We start from the raw sequence: 17,874 nt of genomic DNA, 5'->3' as shown, positions 1-17,874 counted from the left end.
CGCGACGACACCGGTTGGCGGTCCGCGAGGAAAGATGGCCGACTCTCGCGCCGTTCTCAATCCTCACCTAATGCCACCTGTCGCTGCCTCTCGGGAAGTAACCGAGTGCCGACGGTGCCGATCATGTGATGCTTCCTGGGGAATCCTGGGGTGAACCAGTGAACGGTGTTGACGGTGGTCGACAGTTCTTTGACGTTGTCACCACTTGGAAATGCATTATCTCTTAAGTGAATATTTAATCTTTAAAGCCTGATTTTTTTCGTTTTATTTTTTCGTTAATTTGTGGTTTAAACTTAACCTCATTTAATCTGACAGTCATTAAAAAGTTGTTTTTCTAGCAATAATTAATCACTAAACTGATGCTTTTATGTAGTTGTGCGGTAACTTTAAAGTTCACTCATTATAAAATTATCCGTTTAATGCTATTATTAGGTTAAGTTTCATCCAGAGTTGTGCAGAGTTGTGCTGTATTTTCACGGTTATGTTTACATAAAATATTTACGTTAAGTTTACATGAATCTTTTTCTATTTCTTTCTCTCATGTAAATTTAATACAAACTGGATAATATTCAGAAAAAAAGTAATAGTTAAGTAATAGTAATTTAAAATAGTTAATACACCTAACAAAAATTAGTATTAATAAATAAAAATGTAAGAGCAAGATATAAACTTCAATTCAATCTAATGCAACAAAGAATATAGGCTTCAATGATTCTTAGATTGTTTACATAGATGATACATAAAACATAGTTTACATACTCATAATTTTTGAGTTACAACCAGAAAATGAAAAGCCGAGCCTTAGTGGATAGGTAAGGTGATCACAGTATTCCAAGTTTAAAAAAAAAAACTTTAAATCTTATTCTGGGAAAAGAAAACAAAAAATATACTCCCAGAAGTTTTAAAGTTTATTTCTTTTATCTTCCTCTATCTTATAATGAAATAATTAAACTATAACACATGATATGCTAATAATAAATACAACTATAAAATTGAAGTTTCTTCAAAGTGTTTTGAGCACCTCACCCATCAACTTGCATATCTTTAAATCACTTTTACCTAATTAAAAAGATTAAAGAGATATTGATAAGCAATTGTTAATTAGTTATGCTTAATCGACATGGATACGTAATCTCGTTACAGGCAATGGGCAGGGCATGTTGCATCTTAGGATGTCCCTCGGGAGGAGATGCTCCATCTCATCAGATCCCCAAGAATCCAGCTCTCTTCCAGAAATGGAAAAGCCTGATTTACTCTGAGAAAATTCAACATATGACCGATGAGCAGATAAGCAAGTGTGCTGTGTGCTATCGGCATTTTGCTGACAATGACTATCTAGTAACCTTCCGAGTAAGAAAATTGAAACGTGGAGTTGCACCTTCCTTAAATTTGCCAAACAGACCAGATTCTAGTGTACCTGTTATAATTAAAGTAGAAACATCGCCTGCGAGTAGAGAAACATTTACTGCAAAAGAAAAGGTAACAGAAATTCCAAGAATAATAGAAGAATTAGAAACAACTCAAATTACATTATTCGAAGATATTTCGGAAGAAATTAAATCCTGCTCATTCGACCAGTCACAAATTTTATTAGATAAGAATATTGAGCAAATTAATTCAACGGCAGAAACATTTAAATTAAATCATAAAGAAAGGACGTCGAGAAAGAAACGAAAATTAACTACAAAACAATTGCATCTACTTCAATGTAAACAACAAGCCAAACAATATGAAAAAACACCTTCGATTCAAAAGCTGCTATCTTTTCTCACGCCTGCTGAAATAGCAACTATTAAAACTAGAATACGAAAAGCAAGATATGCCCCGAGAATATATGTAAGAATATATCACAACATTGCACAAAGGAAGGCTTTTAGTCACTTAAAGCTCGTAGAAGATTAGTAATTTATTGCAAGTCTTAAAATCAAGAATGCAAAATCAGGATGTGAAATTCATCTGCTTTAGAATATCATGAGAAGCAAATCTTAGCAAGTATGAATTTATCGCAATTATATTAACAACAAAGAATTAATTTCGCCATAATAATGAGGAGAATAATATTGTAAGTGCATATATTCTTATATTCAATATAATTATCCTTCATAGAGAGGGATAATTAACATAATTTATGTATTATTTTTTAATAAGGAAAATTCTAATTATGCTAAATATATATTATCCCTTAATACACACCTTTGGGTTACTCGTATCCTGTCCATTTCTTTTCTTTGATTTATATACAATATTATATACAATAATTGTATATAATAATTTATATAAATACAATTTATCATAGATACACCACTTTCTAAAGATATCAAAATATACGTAAAAATTGCTTAATAATTTTTATATATTTGTATGTAAAAGTGAAAATTAATCCAGGACACGAAAGACCTATCATGTGTAATAAAGGTGCGAAAAATTAAGGTGTGTACTAAGGATTATATACTGCAATATGTATATTTTTCTACATGCATAAGGTATTTAATTTTTATATTTTTTAGATGATAATAAAATATTCAATATTTTAATTATACTCTTATTGCACAGTAAAACTATAATTAACGAGTTCGGCAACTACATACAGATGGAAAAGATTCAAACGGGCATGTTGGGTGCAAAGTTTCAACATTATGTCGATACAACGGTAGTTTTACTGTATTTTTAAAAACGAATACATGAAATATACATTTATAATTATATGTATGTATAATTGGTAGAAGGATTGTATTATTCTCTGAATATAGACTTCTGAATTCTATCTTATCGCTAACGGTGTCGCAAAGAGTATCGTAGAACGTATTCTTTCTGAACACATAATCTTGACGGGGATTATTCGGTTGAGCACTTTACTCGCCGGTAACGAATACTTTTATTATGCGAGAGAATCTCTATACTGTTATCAATAGAGATTCGTCATTTAGGAAACGCGTCGATAAATATTGTTCTGTGCGTAACCGATTTCGGGGAGAGAAGTGAGAGTGGGAAACAGGAATAAATTCGATCGAATTAGTACAAATAATTAGTATACAGCAAAAGGTAGTCTCTTTAGGATCAGTTCATTCTATGCAAAGTGTTCCCGAGCATAACATACATCCATGTTTAACGAATTACGTTGAAAAATATTCTCGTTTAACATTTAATCTCTATACATCTTATCGATTTATTTTGGAGGTGCTGGATGTTTATATCCACGATTGGTATAAGGTACGGTGTTTTACTCTTTTTTTTTCTCTACGCTCACTAATTACGAAATTGCAATATAGAATGTGCTCGATTCTACGACTGATCCTAAAGAGTTCGTATTCGTCTTTCGTGATTAAAAGAAATACTTTTCCTTTAATCGCATAATTATTATCTACAGTTCTGGAGTGTCTCGATTTAAAATTTTCTTCGCATCATTGATTTTTTCCGTTGAATTTTTTTTAGTTTAAAATTTAAGAGACGTACTATAATAGATAATATTATTTTTGAGAGAAAATTTCTTACATTTTCAAATATTCGAAAATCGTTATTTTATAATAATTTGCCATCAGTTAATTTAAAATTGGAAATTTCAAAATCTGAAACGTGTTTTTTTCATCATCGATTCAATATAGTAAATATTTCGGAAACGGTCCACTCAAGTTCTTGTTAAAATTTTGTGTAAAATTTTTAACATATTCGAGTATTGATTTAATATAATCTGCAGATCACATGATTATGTAATTTAAATACTTTGTATTAAATTGATATCCAATATTTTTAGTATTAAAATAACATTTTAATACTAAATAAATAACATAAAAATAATGTATTTTAAAACGTAAATTCTAAGATGAATAAATAAAATATGTAAGGATATATTAATTTTTAACAAACAAAATATGTTACGATTTGTTATTTTTTAACATATCCTAAATATTTATTTTACTGAAAAAAAGTTTCTATGATTTATTTACAAACTGAGTCAGTATATTTCTTTTTTTTGTGCTTATTTTTTAAAATAATATATCTTTTAACATATTCATCTTGTGTTAAGTTAATATAAAAATTTGAGTGGACCATTTGAGACATGTGAAATATTAAATTTAGCACAAATTTTCCAAGATTGAATCAACATACTGAAGTTACATAATCACCGGCTCGCGTAGCGTCTTATAATTAAGTAAATAATAAACAGACGAGAGTTGTTTTGGTTCACAAGTACAAAAAAGATGAATCAAGAGAAGATATTAGGCCTGTTCTTTTTAGCTGAACTTTTTGCATTAGTCATCTTCCTCGTTTTTCCCAGTAGGGAGAAAAAGAGGAAAAAAGAATGGTACAAGTTCATTCTGAAAAGAATAAACCTTTAATCAACTTTGATAGATGAGAAGTCTATCTACCGTGGCAAAAGCGAGGTCATTCTTTGAAATCCATAAATGAGAATCGTATCTCCTGTACGAAATTTGTAAGAGAGGCATCCGAAGAGAAAGTGCAGAAACGAATGGAGCATCCATAAATGTACCATAACGGCGCGTTTATTCCGTGTTTAGGTCGTACTTTTTAGGCCTTGCGAAATGCGAGGGTTGATTTTCGTTTCCCTAAAATAGCACTTTGAATTACGTGCTTCTAAATATTCATCTGGACTGACTTAGCCGTTTATACAAACGATTCGACAAATAAACGCGCCTTTACACGGGAGTAGTTTAGTGATGCTCGTGATCGGTAGAATCGATCGGCTGCTCCTCTCGAAACGTGTGCGTTTGGACGAGCTACGAGTGCCGATCAACATCGGAGTGTTTACTAATTTGATTGTATGTCGCTGGCGCGATGTTGACCGACTCCATGCATTACGTATTCCCGGCAATGTGGAGCAAGACGAGTGGAACAGTCGAATCGAGAAATAGAAAATAGAATAGAATTAATATCGAAATGATTTATTAAAATTTAGAAACAAAAATGTGATCTAAAAGCTATCCTGATCGCGCAGATCAGAAAAAGAAAGATATCCCTATATCGATTCTCTATTTTCTTCAAATAAATTTTCTAAATTGTACACGAATCCGATTTAAATTATGCGACGTAAAAGTAATGATTACTTCAAGTGGAAAAAGTAACAGTTGTAAAATTCTTGTAAAATTAATAGTATATTTGATATAAATATGTAAAAATATATTTAAACATAAATAATAAATAATATAGCGTAAAATATTGTAATAAAAAAGTACGAAAAAAAGAAGGATATTCTATATTTTTATATAATATAATAGAAGGATATTCTATAATAGAAGGATTTTCTATTTTCTTCAAATAAATTTTCTAAATGTACGAATTCGATTTAAATTATGCGATTTAAATTATACGTAAAAGTATTGCGTTGTTAGAAAAAGTAACTTTGCAACTGTAGAATTATATAGTATATTTGATATAAATATATCATAGATAAATATATAATATATTTAAGTCATTCTGAATAAATATAATATAAAATATAATAAATATAAAATAAATACAAAATAAATACAAAATTATAATAATAAAAAAATATAGTCATCATTCGCGATCGATCATTTCTCCGATCGTCGCGTTCCGTTGAGACGCGAATAAAAGAGTTCCTCGTCCAAACGCGATTCTATCTAACAAAACGAAATGCGTGTCATGCATACATCTACCTCGATAATTCTTGATACGTGTAAATGATTGTCTGTGATTGTCCGCGATTGTACACGTAGAATAATCACATTTCAACATCTCTTCTCCGTTTTGTATGTCTATTTCAAAGTACGCGAAAGAACGGGATTGGTAGAGAAGGTGGAAAGGAGAAAAAGGGAGGCCTCGATGTCTCCTGATAACGCCTTACATTACTTTCTCCAAGTGTTTGTGTGTCGGGGTGTGCTTAACGTTAAGGACACTTAACTTTGTATAATCTTACGTCATTAGTTAGAATAATAATCACACATGAACAAATGCTTTTTTTTTTTCATTTTTTTTTCTTCTTTTTTTAAATTCTGGAATTGCAAAAAAACGGGAAACAGGGCATGTATCATGGAATTATTCAGAATGAATTTCGATCGGAATTATACTGTTTTCTTCTTAGGAAATACTCTGGTGACACAATTTATTGGCCCAATATTGGCTCATCCCAACGTTTAATTAATGTATTATTAATAAATTACTATTAGGGCACAATAAAGATCTAAGGGGAATAATTGAAAAATTTCGATCCGAATTCATTCCCAATAATTTCATAAAACTCGTATCACACTACGCATTGGAGATTGAGAATTGCAAATTGAAGATTAAAATTCAGCCAGTTAAAACGAAATGAAATTAAAAATATCATTTGACTGATTGAATTCTAATCTCTTATTAGCAAAAATTTTTAAGGCGATTCCTAGACTTAATATTATTGTACAATTTTGTACAATATTATTGCCTTTAAACAATTTAAAACAAACAGTCTGGAGGCTCAATATGGGATAACGGGGATATTCCGTCAGTTTCAACTTTAAAATAATATGAAAAAATTTACGACGGTATAAATCGATTATCTCTTTGCAGTGACATGCTTACAATTACATTATATGTACAATCATGATTGCTGCTTGAGAGCGCAAATACAACCTTTAGATATTCAATATGTTGTTGAAAAACATAAATATTATCGCGAGAAGAGCACGAAAAACTCTCTAGATGATTAGTAATCTTCAGTCTACAATATAGTGTGACACGGTTTTAATACGTGCCCAGGATCGATGTGAATTCGGCGCGAGTCCGATTTCTCGATCCCGCGATCCCGCGATTGCGAAGACGGGTGGAGGACCGGCGAATGTCGCTGTCGAGTGGATCAAACTTCCTTTCTTTAAAATGTTTGGTAGAATTGTGCATCGACCTCCAAGATGGATGTAATACGTAAACGATGACTATCTTTGTTTATTTTGTGCGACTGCGAGGCGACGCGACGAGACGCGCAACGAGACGTATAGTTGGGCGAAAATTTTTACAATTAGTGAAAATTTTCATCGCACGAATCTTCCACGAGGCATTCGTCGAAACTTGTCCGTATGTACTTTCGACTAGCATCCTTACCTGTCGAAATCGATGCACCCACGACGTGTCCGATGTTTGAAAAGCGATCGTCTCGATTTCCCGCGTATACGACCGTTATCGTACTTGTTTAACTACAACTTGAAGGTAGCAACGAAATACTAACCTATACACGTATACACATCGCACGCGCGTGCACGAAAAAAATTCCGAGACTCTTAGATTTAATATAGTGGTCTGTTTTCTGTTTCTGCACTCTTCTAGAACTCTCTTTCTTGCTTTACCAATATTAAACGTATATCTATCTCACTTTAAGTTCCCAAAGTGTACACTAGTTCAGCCATAGAAAACAGGGGGTCGATTCTGTATCTTCAAACAAGATGAAAATTACAAAAGCGAGCAAATTTACTAGGTGTTGACTAATGAAATAATCGGTATTCTAGTAAATTCGCTCACTTTTATCATTTTTACCTCATTTCAAGATACAGAATCGATCACCAGATCTTAGGCCTGTTCTTTTTGAATGAACTTTTGCACCAGTTCATCTTTATTCTTTTCTCTCCAGGAGGAAAGAACAGGAAGAAAGATGAACTGGTACAAAAGTTCAGTCAAAAAAACAGACCTTATTATTCTACAATTAAGGTGCAGCCAATTTTTACTTTTGCTAGATATTACTGATCATGTAAAGTCTACATAATCAGTAATATCTGGCAAAAATAAATATCGGAGCGTGAATCGAATGTAAGAGGAGACAAAAATGAAGTTTTTAAGGTCCAAAGTAAGTTACTTCAATCTCGGTTTAATTTACTCTTCAACTTTTATCAATTTTAAGAATTAGAAAAAGATAAACAATAAAGTTAAACCGAGATTAAAGTTAATCTTACATTGGAATTGAATCTAAGAGGCGAAAACTAAGACAACGAAATACAAAAGATGTATTTAATCTTCTTTTTTTATTTTGTTGTCTCAATTTTTGCTTTCTAAAAGCTTTATTTTCATTATTTTCCCTTTCCCATTCAATTTACTCTCCAATTTTTATTTTCACCAGGGAATATTGTGTATAAATATCAAATATTGTGTAATAATATTGATCGTCTAGGGGGGGGCCGCTTTACTGAATGTTTGCACTGGCTTACAGTTACACGAACGAAGAGCCATGCGAGTTTTCGCGAGCTCCCGAACTTGCTCTCTCCGCGACCAGGAGGATTTGTCGATTGTGGATTTTAAAAGGAGGTGAAAATTACAAAAATTACTAGCAAAGATTACTAGGTATTGACCAATTAAATTACGAATACTAGTGAATTTGCTCACTTTTGTAATGTTCACCTCATTTCAAGATACACAATTGATCACCAGATCTTAGGCCTGTTCTTTTTGAATGAACTTTTGCACCAGTTTCTCCAGGAGGAACGCAAAAAGTGAATTTTTATGTATGTATGTTCATACATATGTACAAAGAATTTTCACTTTTTTTCTAGGGAAAAAGTTACGTGATCGCTACTCAGTATCGTAATGCTTACGAGAAAGCGATAAACACAATATAAGTATATGTTTGTATTTTGCAATTGTGAGGCATGACTTAACATGCGCTTGAAAATCGAATTCCGCGAATCGTAAACATTTCCAACGCTCGAACGAGGACAATTCGTTGATCATCGTACTGTCGTCAATTGAGAAGCAGACTTTTAAAATGCATTTTGTCCAAAATTTCTTTTCTTTTCTTTTTTTTTTTAGAGATGACGTAGTGTTTAATGTTGAATGACTTATATATTATAAGCTACTCTGAGATATTTAAAAAGCATTTTTTCATCGTTAATTTATATGCTGAAAAAATATAGACATTTCAAAGTGCATTTTGTTTTTTTAACTAGAAACAAACAAAATGCATTTGTTTCACATTTTTAGCAATTGTTAAGCAATTTCGTTTAATATTTCACATCCTACTGATTAGCATGTTGTTATTTTCTATAGTGCGTAATTTTCTTGTGTGCGCAATTTCTTTCTTTCTCGTTTTCTGAAAATTATAAATTTTGAACAAAACGCATTTTGAAAGTCTCCTCAATTCGGTCGCGAGCTAGTAAGTTCTCATTGGCTTGAAGTAAAATGCTCAAGAAATACATCAAAGTCAACACAGGAAGTCAAAATGACATTATTTCAATTCATAATGATCAAACATTTTTTTGTATGACGAAAAATTAATGTCAGTAATATGATTGCTACTCAATGATGAAAAGATGACTTTATGCTGGTCTCATAAATTCAATTACGTGAAAGTTTTCTGTAATTGTGCAACAGTACGTATCACTTCTCACCATCCAACGTCTGTTGAGATAAAAGAGTTATTCTTTTTAACTGAACTTTTTGCACGGTTCATCTTTTCTCTTTTTCTCTCGAATGAAAAATGAACCGTGCAAAAATTTTAGCTAAAAAGAACAGACCTGTAATTTGTATCGTAAAATTTATTTACTGTTATAATTTTATGGACGTTTGAAATTAAATCTTGTAACAAAAATTCATCATTCAACTGATTTTTAGTTATGACGTCAGAATGAAATTTTGACTAAAATGTGTTTTTTGAATGACGGAACCGGAATAAGAAAGAGGAGTGCGTTAATTTGTAACTTTTTTTTAAGACAGAAACTTGAAAAATGAAATGTGTGTGTGCGTGTACATATATAAAACTTTTCACGTTTCTTCTGTAAAAAAAATGTTACATAATCGATACTTTCTACATGATCTTCGTTTTCTTTAGGTAAACGACATCTGCCTCCAGAGAAGTACAAAAAAGGATCAATTAATATACGGTTTTTGTTCCGTTCTCCATAGCTGAACTCTTCGCATGTTTCATCTCGTCCCTTCGTTTGTTCGTCGCATCGTCTCGTAAGTTCGCGTCAACTCGCATTTCTAGAAAGTGTAACAAAAGGCTACAAAGAGATACAATAGACTTTTGTTTGCATTCACCTTTGTTTTCGGTAGAACATGTTTTTGGTAGAACTTTGTTCTCGACGTAACGCGCAGTTGCGTGTTCAAGTTTTAACTCTGTTCGCTCAAGTGCATCTTTATTGAGTTTATTATCGTTCCGTTCCTTTGTACGTATGTAAGCCCACAAATACAATAGATGTAGTAAACCTAATTAAACCTATTGTGCAATTGCGTAAGCATAGTTGTAAATAGTTGTAGTTGCAAGAATTGATCAATCACAATAGAATATTCTCCTCATATTAGACTGTGATTGATTAATTGTTACAACTACAACCATCTACACTACTCACGCAGTTGTAGAATGGGCTTAAGAAATTGATCAATCACAGTTGAATATGAAAAAAATAATCGACTACGATTGGTCAATTCCTTAAGAAAAAATAGAGAACAGGAAGAGGATAAGAATTTCAATTGAAAATCGTATTCCACAGTGCATCGTTTCTGATTGATTCAAATTCTTATTTCCTGTGTTCCCCGTTCCTTCACAGTTCCTTTGATTGTGTAGAGCTCCCGAGCGAGTTTATTCCGCATAGTATATCAAAGAATGCATTCTGTTTCACGTATAATCCTCATGATGTATTATTTTATCCTTGTTGTTCACACAGAATATTACCCTGCAAACGCAATAGAGCAGTAAGCTTTAAGGGGATCCTAAAGTGAATCCCAGGTAGCAAGCTATGTCATTTTGTCGTTATTTTGTCGTTAGCTTGCTACTAGGGATTTGTTTTTATCACATTTTTCCAACTGTCTTTACAGATTAAAAAATCTTTTTCCATAATTAAAGTATAAACGATAATGTAGTTTAAACCGGTCAACTTTATGCCAAAAACGAAAAAAGGTGGAAAATTATAATTTTTGTTACTGACTTTTAACATCGACTCGTAATGTTTGATTTACATACGAGTTTTATATTTCGTAAATATAAATTATAAAATAATCTTGGTTTGGACTAGAGATTACATAAACAATCAATGTTGAGAGTTACTTAGAATTAGATTTAGATGCTTAATACGAAAGATTAGTTAGTTAGAAAATTTGTACGTATGTATGAGTGCGATATTGATGTAATAATATATAAAGATATGTCGATGTGTTGCATTTTATCGGTAAAACAATGATTTCATCAGAATTCGGACTTCACTTTAGGATTCCCTTAAATCTCAAGGAAATTGGCCGATTATAGCTGATTATTCTTCTTATATTCGACTGATCAATTTCGATTGATCAATTTCTTAAGGCTTAAGGCTTACTACTCTATTATGTTTGCGGAATAAAGAGGGATGAAATGATACATTAAGCAGCATCTACAATGGGATTTTAAGATGTGAAACTTAAGCGTAAGTCTTTTAAGCTGTAAAAAGTTGACTAATCATAGTCGTTTATTCTCCTCACACACGATTATAATTGATCAATTTCTTACTGTTTAAAATTTACGCTTAAAATCTCATTATGGAGAATATTCACTGTACTATATGTGTGAAACACAACGCAAGTGGATGGACTGTGCCATTAAATATCAGATTACCGACTCTGCAAGGTTTGAAAACATAGAATACCTTCGAATATCATATTAAATATCTTATTTAATATTCGGTGAACAACAGGAATAAAATAGGGCTACGTTCGCTTTGGCGCTCATGTTACTTGTGAGCATCAATTGTCTTTGTTTAATATTTAATAAGCAACAAAGATGACGCTTAAAGCGAACACAGTCAAAAAGTTTGTTCGCGTCGCATACTCCAACATGCTCCAACATGTTTCTACCATAGTTCCATAGTTTCTTCACTCTAACGAGCGCATTTGAGTGAATAGGAACTATGATTGGACGAAGTAGGAGCATGTTTAAGCATGGGAACAAACCTAAAAAGTAAAATGTACTCGAAGACACGGCACGCGGTCAATGTTTTCAAACATAGCTTATATCAACAATTCCAAAGCCTGCGGTACACGATGCTTGTCTCCCTGCTGGATTAGAATCTTGCACCGTATTGGCTGTCAGTGCCAGCATCACAGCCAATACGGTGCAAGATTCTAATCCAGCGGGGAAAGCATCGTGTGTCGCAGGCCTAATTACCGAGAGATGGCAGTCAGTCCGCGAAGTGATAATAGTCTGATACAGGCTTTAAGAAGTTTACAGCACTACCACTGTATTGTGTGTATCGGATGCATGTGTATTGTGTATATCATATTATTTCAATAAGTGATATATTTTTCAAGTTAGGATGAATCTCCCTCGTATGACTATCGCATATCAGCAATTTTGTTTTCCTGCAATGCATTGCTTCGTGAGCATACATAACAAGTAAGAATATTTTAAGAACAAAAAAAGGAGAGAGAAAGAGAGTATTTCCGAAATTCCAATCTCAAGTAAAGTACAGGTATCGTAAGAACATTATTGTGACTAGAGTAACTCTAATCACACATGACTTTATTTGTTACTTATAAGTTCACTTTTTAAGAAAATGCTCGAGTCATTTGCGTACCGCAACAAAGCATGCATTTCGTACTTTTCTATTTTCTTTGCTTTTTTTTATGTATAATAAAAAATATTCTCCAGAATAAAAGAAAACACGCAAATAATTACAGGAAAATGCAAACATGTATGAAAAATAAAAAAAAAATGTAAATTATAGTTTCCTGTTACCACGTGTTTATTTCTTCACATTGTATAAAGATTTTTCGCGTCGCATTCTCGAACATGTTTCTACCATTTGTTACTCACTCTAATGAGCACGTTTTGCGACGCGTTGAATAAGAGCATGCAATTCGAACAAATTTAAATGATTCCAAGTATATATCTAAACAAAAAGTATTTTCCTCATTATTTGAATAATTTCTAATAAAATAAAAATATATATAATGAGAAATTATGATTTTAAAGCTTACAATAGAAATGAATGGAAAAGTACGTTCTGAGTATACTTAATATCTTATGTTAATATTATACTTAATATGCGGTATGTAGGATGTAGAGCAAGAAATGTAGGTAATATTTTACTTAGAATTAAAGTCTGAAATTGTATTTTTTGCGTTTTTTGTTTCTTCCAAAGTTCGTTAACTTTTATCTCGGGCGACAGAAAACAGAGAAAACGGAATGAAAGACAAAATTAAGCTAAGATACAAAAAGCACATTGTAAAAGCTTGAGAATCCGTTTTATCGATATCGAGATCAAGTTCGTCGTTTCAACATTTCCTTAACCACGGATCTGCGATAGTGCCCGTATTCATAATCAGGCCTTATATTTAAGGCTTCCTTAAATTTATCTTCAGATGTGCTCTATGAATTATTTCATTGGCTACTGAGCATCTAAAGATAAATTTAAGGAACAAGTATCTTAAGTACAAGGTGAATACGGACATAGGTATTTTAAGCCTTAAGTCGTAAGAAATTGACTAATTACAGTCGAATTCGAGGAAAATAATCGACTATGATTCGTCCATTTCTTATGGCTTAAGGCTTGGAACTCTATTGTAGATCCGGAGTAAATGGCAAATGACGTTATAATGACTTCCTGTAATATTCCTGTAATATTATAATGATTTAATTATGACTCTCATTCATAGGATGTTATCAGGATGACATCATCTAATACTTGAAAATGAACTAATTATAAGTGACGAATAAATTTATGAGAATGTTCTTATGATATATTATTGTGACTTCTGTGTTCTATTTGGATGGATCTACTTTATCTGAAAATTTTTTTGTATTTTTTTTACATCGAGCATATCAGTTTATATCTGGAATATATAAAAGATGAAAAAATCGTAACGATATGTCCTGATATTTCTTCAAACATTTGTACTGAATATTTTGTTTCTCTGTTTCTCTTTCTCCATCAAAAAAAGTATGATTAATTAATTTAAACTTTAAGTTAAACTTTTTTTTGCAATTCGCGTTCTGCATGAGTTTTGGATTTATTTATTTTTTTTTTTTTTTTTATTAATAAATTGCGGACATTCTTTCATTTAGCCTCATTTGATTGTTGAATTATGTCTTTAATAAATAATAATAATAAATTTATTAATAATAATAATAATAATAAATTTATTAGAATAAATTGCGATTAATTCCCAGTCATTTCTGACTGGGTTAATAAATGATCTCGCGACTAAATCGTATCTTTTAAAATTTATTATTTTCTAAATCTTTCCACGCTATCGTTGGAACACAATCTTGTCGCTTGTTTACATTATCAAAATTTGATCCTCAGTAAGAACTTTTAGAAACGAATCTTTTAATATAATTCTATGAATTGTTAAATATATTCCATTCACTCTTTTCTCTGTTACGTCATTGATTGTATTGGGAAATATATTTTGTAGAGCAGGAAATGTATATTTCTTGAGTAGAAAATGTAATCTGTGCGCAGTCAATTACGTACGCGAACAGACGTATGAAATACATGGAACAATTCATCAGTCCTTTTATCGATATAATTATTTGCCCGCCAATTCAAACGACAATACCGCATCTTGCTCCGCGAGGAAACTCAAACGGTTGCACGTGATGCGTTTGCGTATATTTATGTCTGCTAGGAAGTGTGCGTCTGTATGCGTTACCCGTCTTCGCACAGCGACGTCGCCTGAGTTACAAAAGCTACCTTAAGATTTAGTGATTGTGTAGTGCGACAATTGACGACTGACGGCGTGACGACTAGACACATGCCAGACGCATGTGACCGCTCACGCCGTTATTACGATATACATATTTATAGATTGTTACATAGACAAATATATATCGACGAGAAAAATATTCATTCTTTGTTCGTACGTGGCTAAGAGAGATGTATATATAGTATTTATATATGTATATTACTTTGTTTGCTTGTGAGATACGCGTGTACTTATTCTTACGACGTGCCTCCTTGATATACGAGATAAATCAGAAGTCGCGACTCTCCGAATATCTTCGTCGTTTGACTGTCGAAAATCGGAATGTTCTCGGATGTTCTCGAGCCGCTTTACAGCGAAACGATCGCTGATCCAGAGTAAGTGAAGTTCAAAATCGGACGGTCACATTGAGCGTTAAACGCGATTTTATTCTTAATTACTAATGACATAAAAAGGAAACGATAGCATGTAATAACTCGGATTATACTGATAGATATAATCGATATGAGGAAATAGGAAATAATCTCATTATTTTGATGCATTCGTGATCATCCATTCCAAGGAATCGGTCGACGTCTTCTGATGTACCCCGAGTGTTCACGTCCGTTGTACAAGAACTGCCAAATGATCTATCCCTGAACCCTTCGTCACCACTACGTGGTAACGAGAGTAATATTACCGAGATACACGCGGTGCGATTATTAGCCCGACTTGGGAGGGAAGAGGAGGGGTTTCCCCGGGCTAATTTGCGGCCATCAAATCGCGATCCTGTCAGCCGCGAAGAGTATATTGTGTGTATAACTATATGTATATGTAAGTATACTATATATGTATTAGGTCAGATTGTACACGCGTTAAGTCGGATCTGATGAGCGAGCGCGAATGAACGCGACCTAAGTAGAACAAGTCAACGATAATATCAAAAGGACATTAAAATGAATCCGTTATTGATTAAAAAGTAACTTTTAATAATCATTTTGATGTCACTTTGAACATTTTGCCACAAAACTGGAAATCAGGGAATTTTCAGGGAAATTGGAAATATGGACAAATCAGGAAAAAAATTAAGGAAAAGTGCCGGTGAATTTTGCAAAATTTTTTCGGCTTTAAAGAGGTTTAAATACGTACATATGTATGTAACTTTATCGACCCAACAATTAAAAATGCAAGCAATATCAGCAACATTAATAGTAATTTACGTTGCTACGTCAAATTGATCTCTCAACAAGATATTTAACAGTTTCCAAATTAAGATAAAAATGCAAAAAATATTAAATTATAATAATAATATTATTGTCAGGGGAATATTGAATAAGAAGTGTTTAATTTTACAGAAATATATTGTTTGTTTCTATTTCTTAAACTCTTAAAGATGTTTTAATTTTAAACTTTTTTCATAAACAAAACATATATAATTTATTACTTTCTTTCTTTCCTTCTAATTTAATTTAGGGGGGATTATTAGCGTTTCAGAAATGATTGTGTTGAAATCGAATGTTATCGGCTCGCAATTATATCTGGAATAATTGATTTAATAAACACATATAAAAAATAAGAGCATAAAAAACCACAGCATAAGTTAATGTTTTAATTAATGTAATAATAATTAAATATCACAAACTATAACTTGTGCTATGGTTTTTTATGCTCTTATTTTTTATATGTGTTAATATTAGAATCACGTTAGTTTCAAGATATATGATTTAATAAAAGAATATATAATGTATTAATTGTAACATCCAAATTTGATCAATCTTGGCGTTCTTTATCGTATTTGATGAAAATATTATGTGTTTGAATTTAAAATACATAGTGTTTTCAAGCCGAACACGTAATGTTTTGTTTACTGAAAAAGTTTAAAACTAAAACATCTTCAAGAGATTGTTCGTTGTTTCCACCTTTCGATAAATTTCAACTCACTATCTCACTCTCTTACTCTTTTATATCCTTATATTCTTTTGTTTATCCAATAAATCACCTCTCGTAGTTTATCTAAAGATGGAACAACCGGCCATAAGTTTAAAAAATAGAGACGAAAACAAAACATTTTAATATTTTAAAATTAAACACTCCTTTTTTTCAGTGAAATCATGAAATTTTGTCTGAAAATCAAGGAAAAGTTATGAAATTTTAGGATAAGGAATTTGTGACGTCGTGATGACTTGTGTTCTACTTGGGGATTGTTGAGCATCTCGTCTCGACGATCGCAAACGGAAGTACTCACCGAGGCCAGTCGCATGTTCGCATTTTCATTCGCATTCGCTCGGTCCAGATCTGGCCAGAATAATCCGCAGCGAGTGCCGCTTTCCATTTCTCTTCAAATCACGATCTATTCCTGGGGGACGTAGATCGAATCGTCAATTCCCGATAAGAGATCTTCGCGTCTTCTCGGGATCTCGAGGCCAATTAAGAAAGAATTATCGTCGCATCTTGTTGCACGGGGACGTATCCTTGGACGAGAGTCTCCTACGATTCATTATCACCTCCTCCTTGTTTTATTCTTTACGATTGACCGAGCGTGCAAGGAGATCGGTGTGCGTTCATTAGAGACTCCACAACCACCGTGATCTTGTCCGAGCTTCGTTCAGCGACAATCGTTGGCGCTTCACGCTTCGGGTTGTCTATTGAAGAATTGATACTGCAACACGGGAAAGAGAGAGTCGTCCTTTACGCTTCTCACCGTTTCTCAAGAGGTGTACGCGAGACGTTTGTTGCAACAATAAAGAGGAACCGCATTAACGATCGGTCTTGGAAAAGCGCGAATCTTGATGGGATTTCTTACAACGTACGTAGGAGAATCATTTAGAAAAGTTCCCAGGGATTTTTTTTATATGCAATATAATATCTCTGAATTTATATCCTCTTTGGCCATTGTAAAACCGAATTTTTCTCGAGAAGATATCCATCCTGTCTCTCGTGATATCCATGTTGGAAAAATAATTTAGTAACTTTAGAAAGAACGTTACTACATAATTTTTGTCGATATATCTGGGATAGTAGAGTATTAAACTTGATTTGTACCAGAAAAAGCACGGGATGTTCCTAGGAACAAAGCCCTTTTCGAAATTATCCTGTTTCATTATATCTCATCGCCAGCAGAGGACCGCTCCGATCAATATTTCGATATCGCGCCTTTGCGACGGTCTCTCCGAATTAATCGAGAACAAAGAGAAAGAGAGAGAAAGAGAGCGAGAGAGAGAATCTAATCTAAGGACAAGGTGCATGGGAAGTGATCAAATCGGAGAGAGAGAGCGGTAGGCGCGAACC

The 17,874-nt window shown here is 32.8% G+C and overlaps 3 protein-coding genes across 15 annotated transcripts in view; 2 read left to right on the top strand and 1 right to left on the bottom strand.

Annotated features, from left to right (window-relative positions):
* Window positions 1–71: 71 nt before the first annotated feature.
* LOC105152247 (uncharacterized) lies at window positions 72–2,764 on the top strand. Of its 12 annotated transcripts, none has more exons than XR_015548210.1 (4): window positions 81–812; window positions 1,144–2,062; window positions 2,371–2,430; window positions 2,554–2,764. XR_015548210.1 is itself a non-coding variant. In XM_087415770.1 (2 exons), exon 2 carries the CDS (start codon window positions 1,147–1,149, stop codon window positions 1,900–1,902), a length of 756 nt encoding a protein of 251 aa, XP_087271896.1. In that variant the 5' UTR covers window positions 72–227; window positions 1,144–1,146; the 3' UTR covers window positions 1,903–2,764. The 12 variants fall into 12 exon arrangements, 3 of the variants coding, with proteins under 3 accessions (XP_087271896.1, XP_087271897.1, XP_087271895.1); XR_015548208.1 differs by having other exon boundaries at window positions 2,508–2,764; XR_846925.2 differs by having other exon boundaries at window positions 2,371–2,483.
* bma (SCY1-like protein bma) overlaps window positions 2,635–17,874 on the bottom strand; it is a 32,103-nt gene continuing 16,863 nt past the window's right edge. Inside the window, exon 17 of the mRNA XM_087415779.1 lies at window positions 2,635–17,245. The gene's annotated coding sequence lies outside the window, so the exon portion shown is untranslated. The remainder of the gene's footprint in view (window positions 17,246–17,874) is intronic.
* The window catches only part of LOC105152248 (DDB1- and CUL4-associated factor 11), a 40,034-nt gene continuing 32,844 nt past the window's right edge, over window positions 10,685–17,874 (top strand). The window contains exon 1 of one of the 2 annotated variants that reach the window (XM_011066416.2): window positions 10,685–12,295. In XM_011066416.2, coding sequence (XP_011064718.1) covers window positions 12,216–12,295 — 80 coding nt within the window. In that variant the 5' untranslated portion in view covers window positions 10,685–12,215. The remainder of the gene's footprint in view (window positions 12,296–17,874) is intronic. The other variant, XM_087415761.1, reaches the window with a different exon arrangement.

Source organism: Acromyrmex echinatior, chromosome 18 (assembly GCF_024713525.1).
Source record: "Acromyrmex echinatior isolate Ae372 chromosome 18, ASM2471352v2, whole genome shotgun sequence".
Lineage (NCBI taxonomy): Eukaryota > Metazoa > Arthropoda > Insecta > Hymenoptera > Formicidae > Acromyrmex > Acromyrmex echinatior.
The sequence above is the reverse complement of the archived record's forward strand: the minus strand, read 5'-3'. Positions and strand labels throughout refer to the sequence as shown.

Coding starts and splice junctions, on each gene's coding strand:
- LOC105152247 (XM_087415770.1), top strand. CDS start 1,147: ATGGGCAGGGCATGTTGCATCTTAGGATGTCCCTCGGGAGGAGATGCT.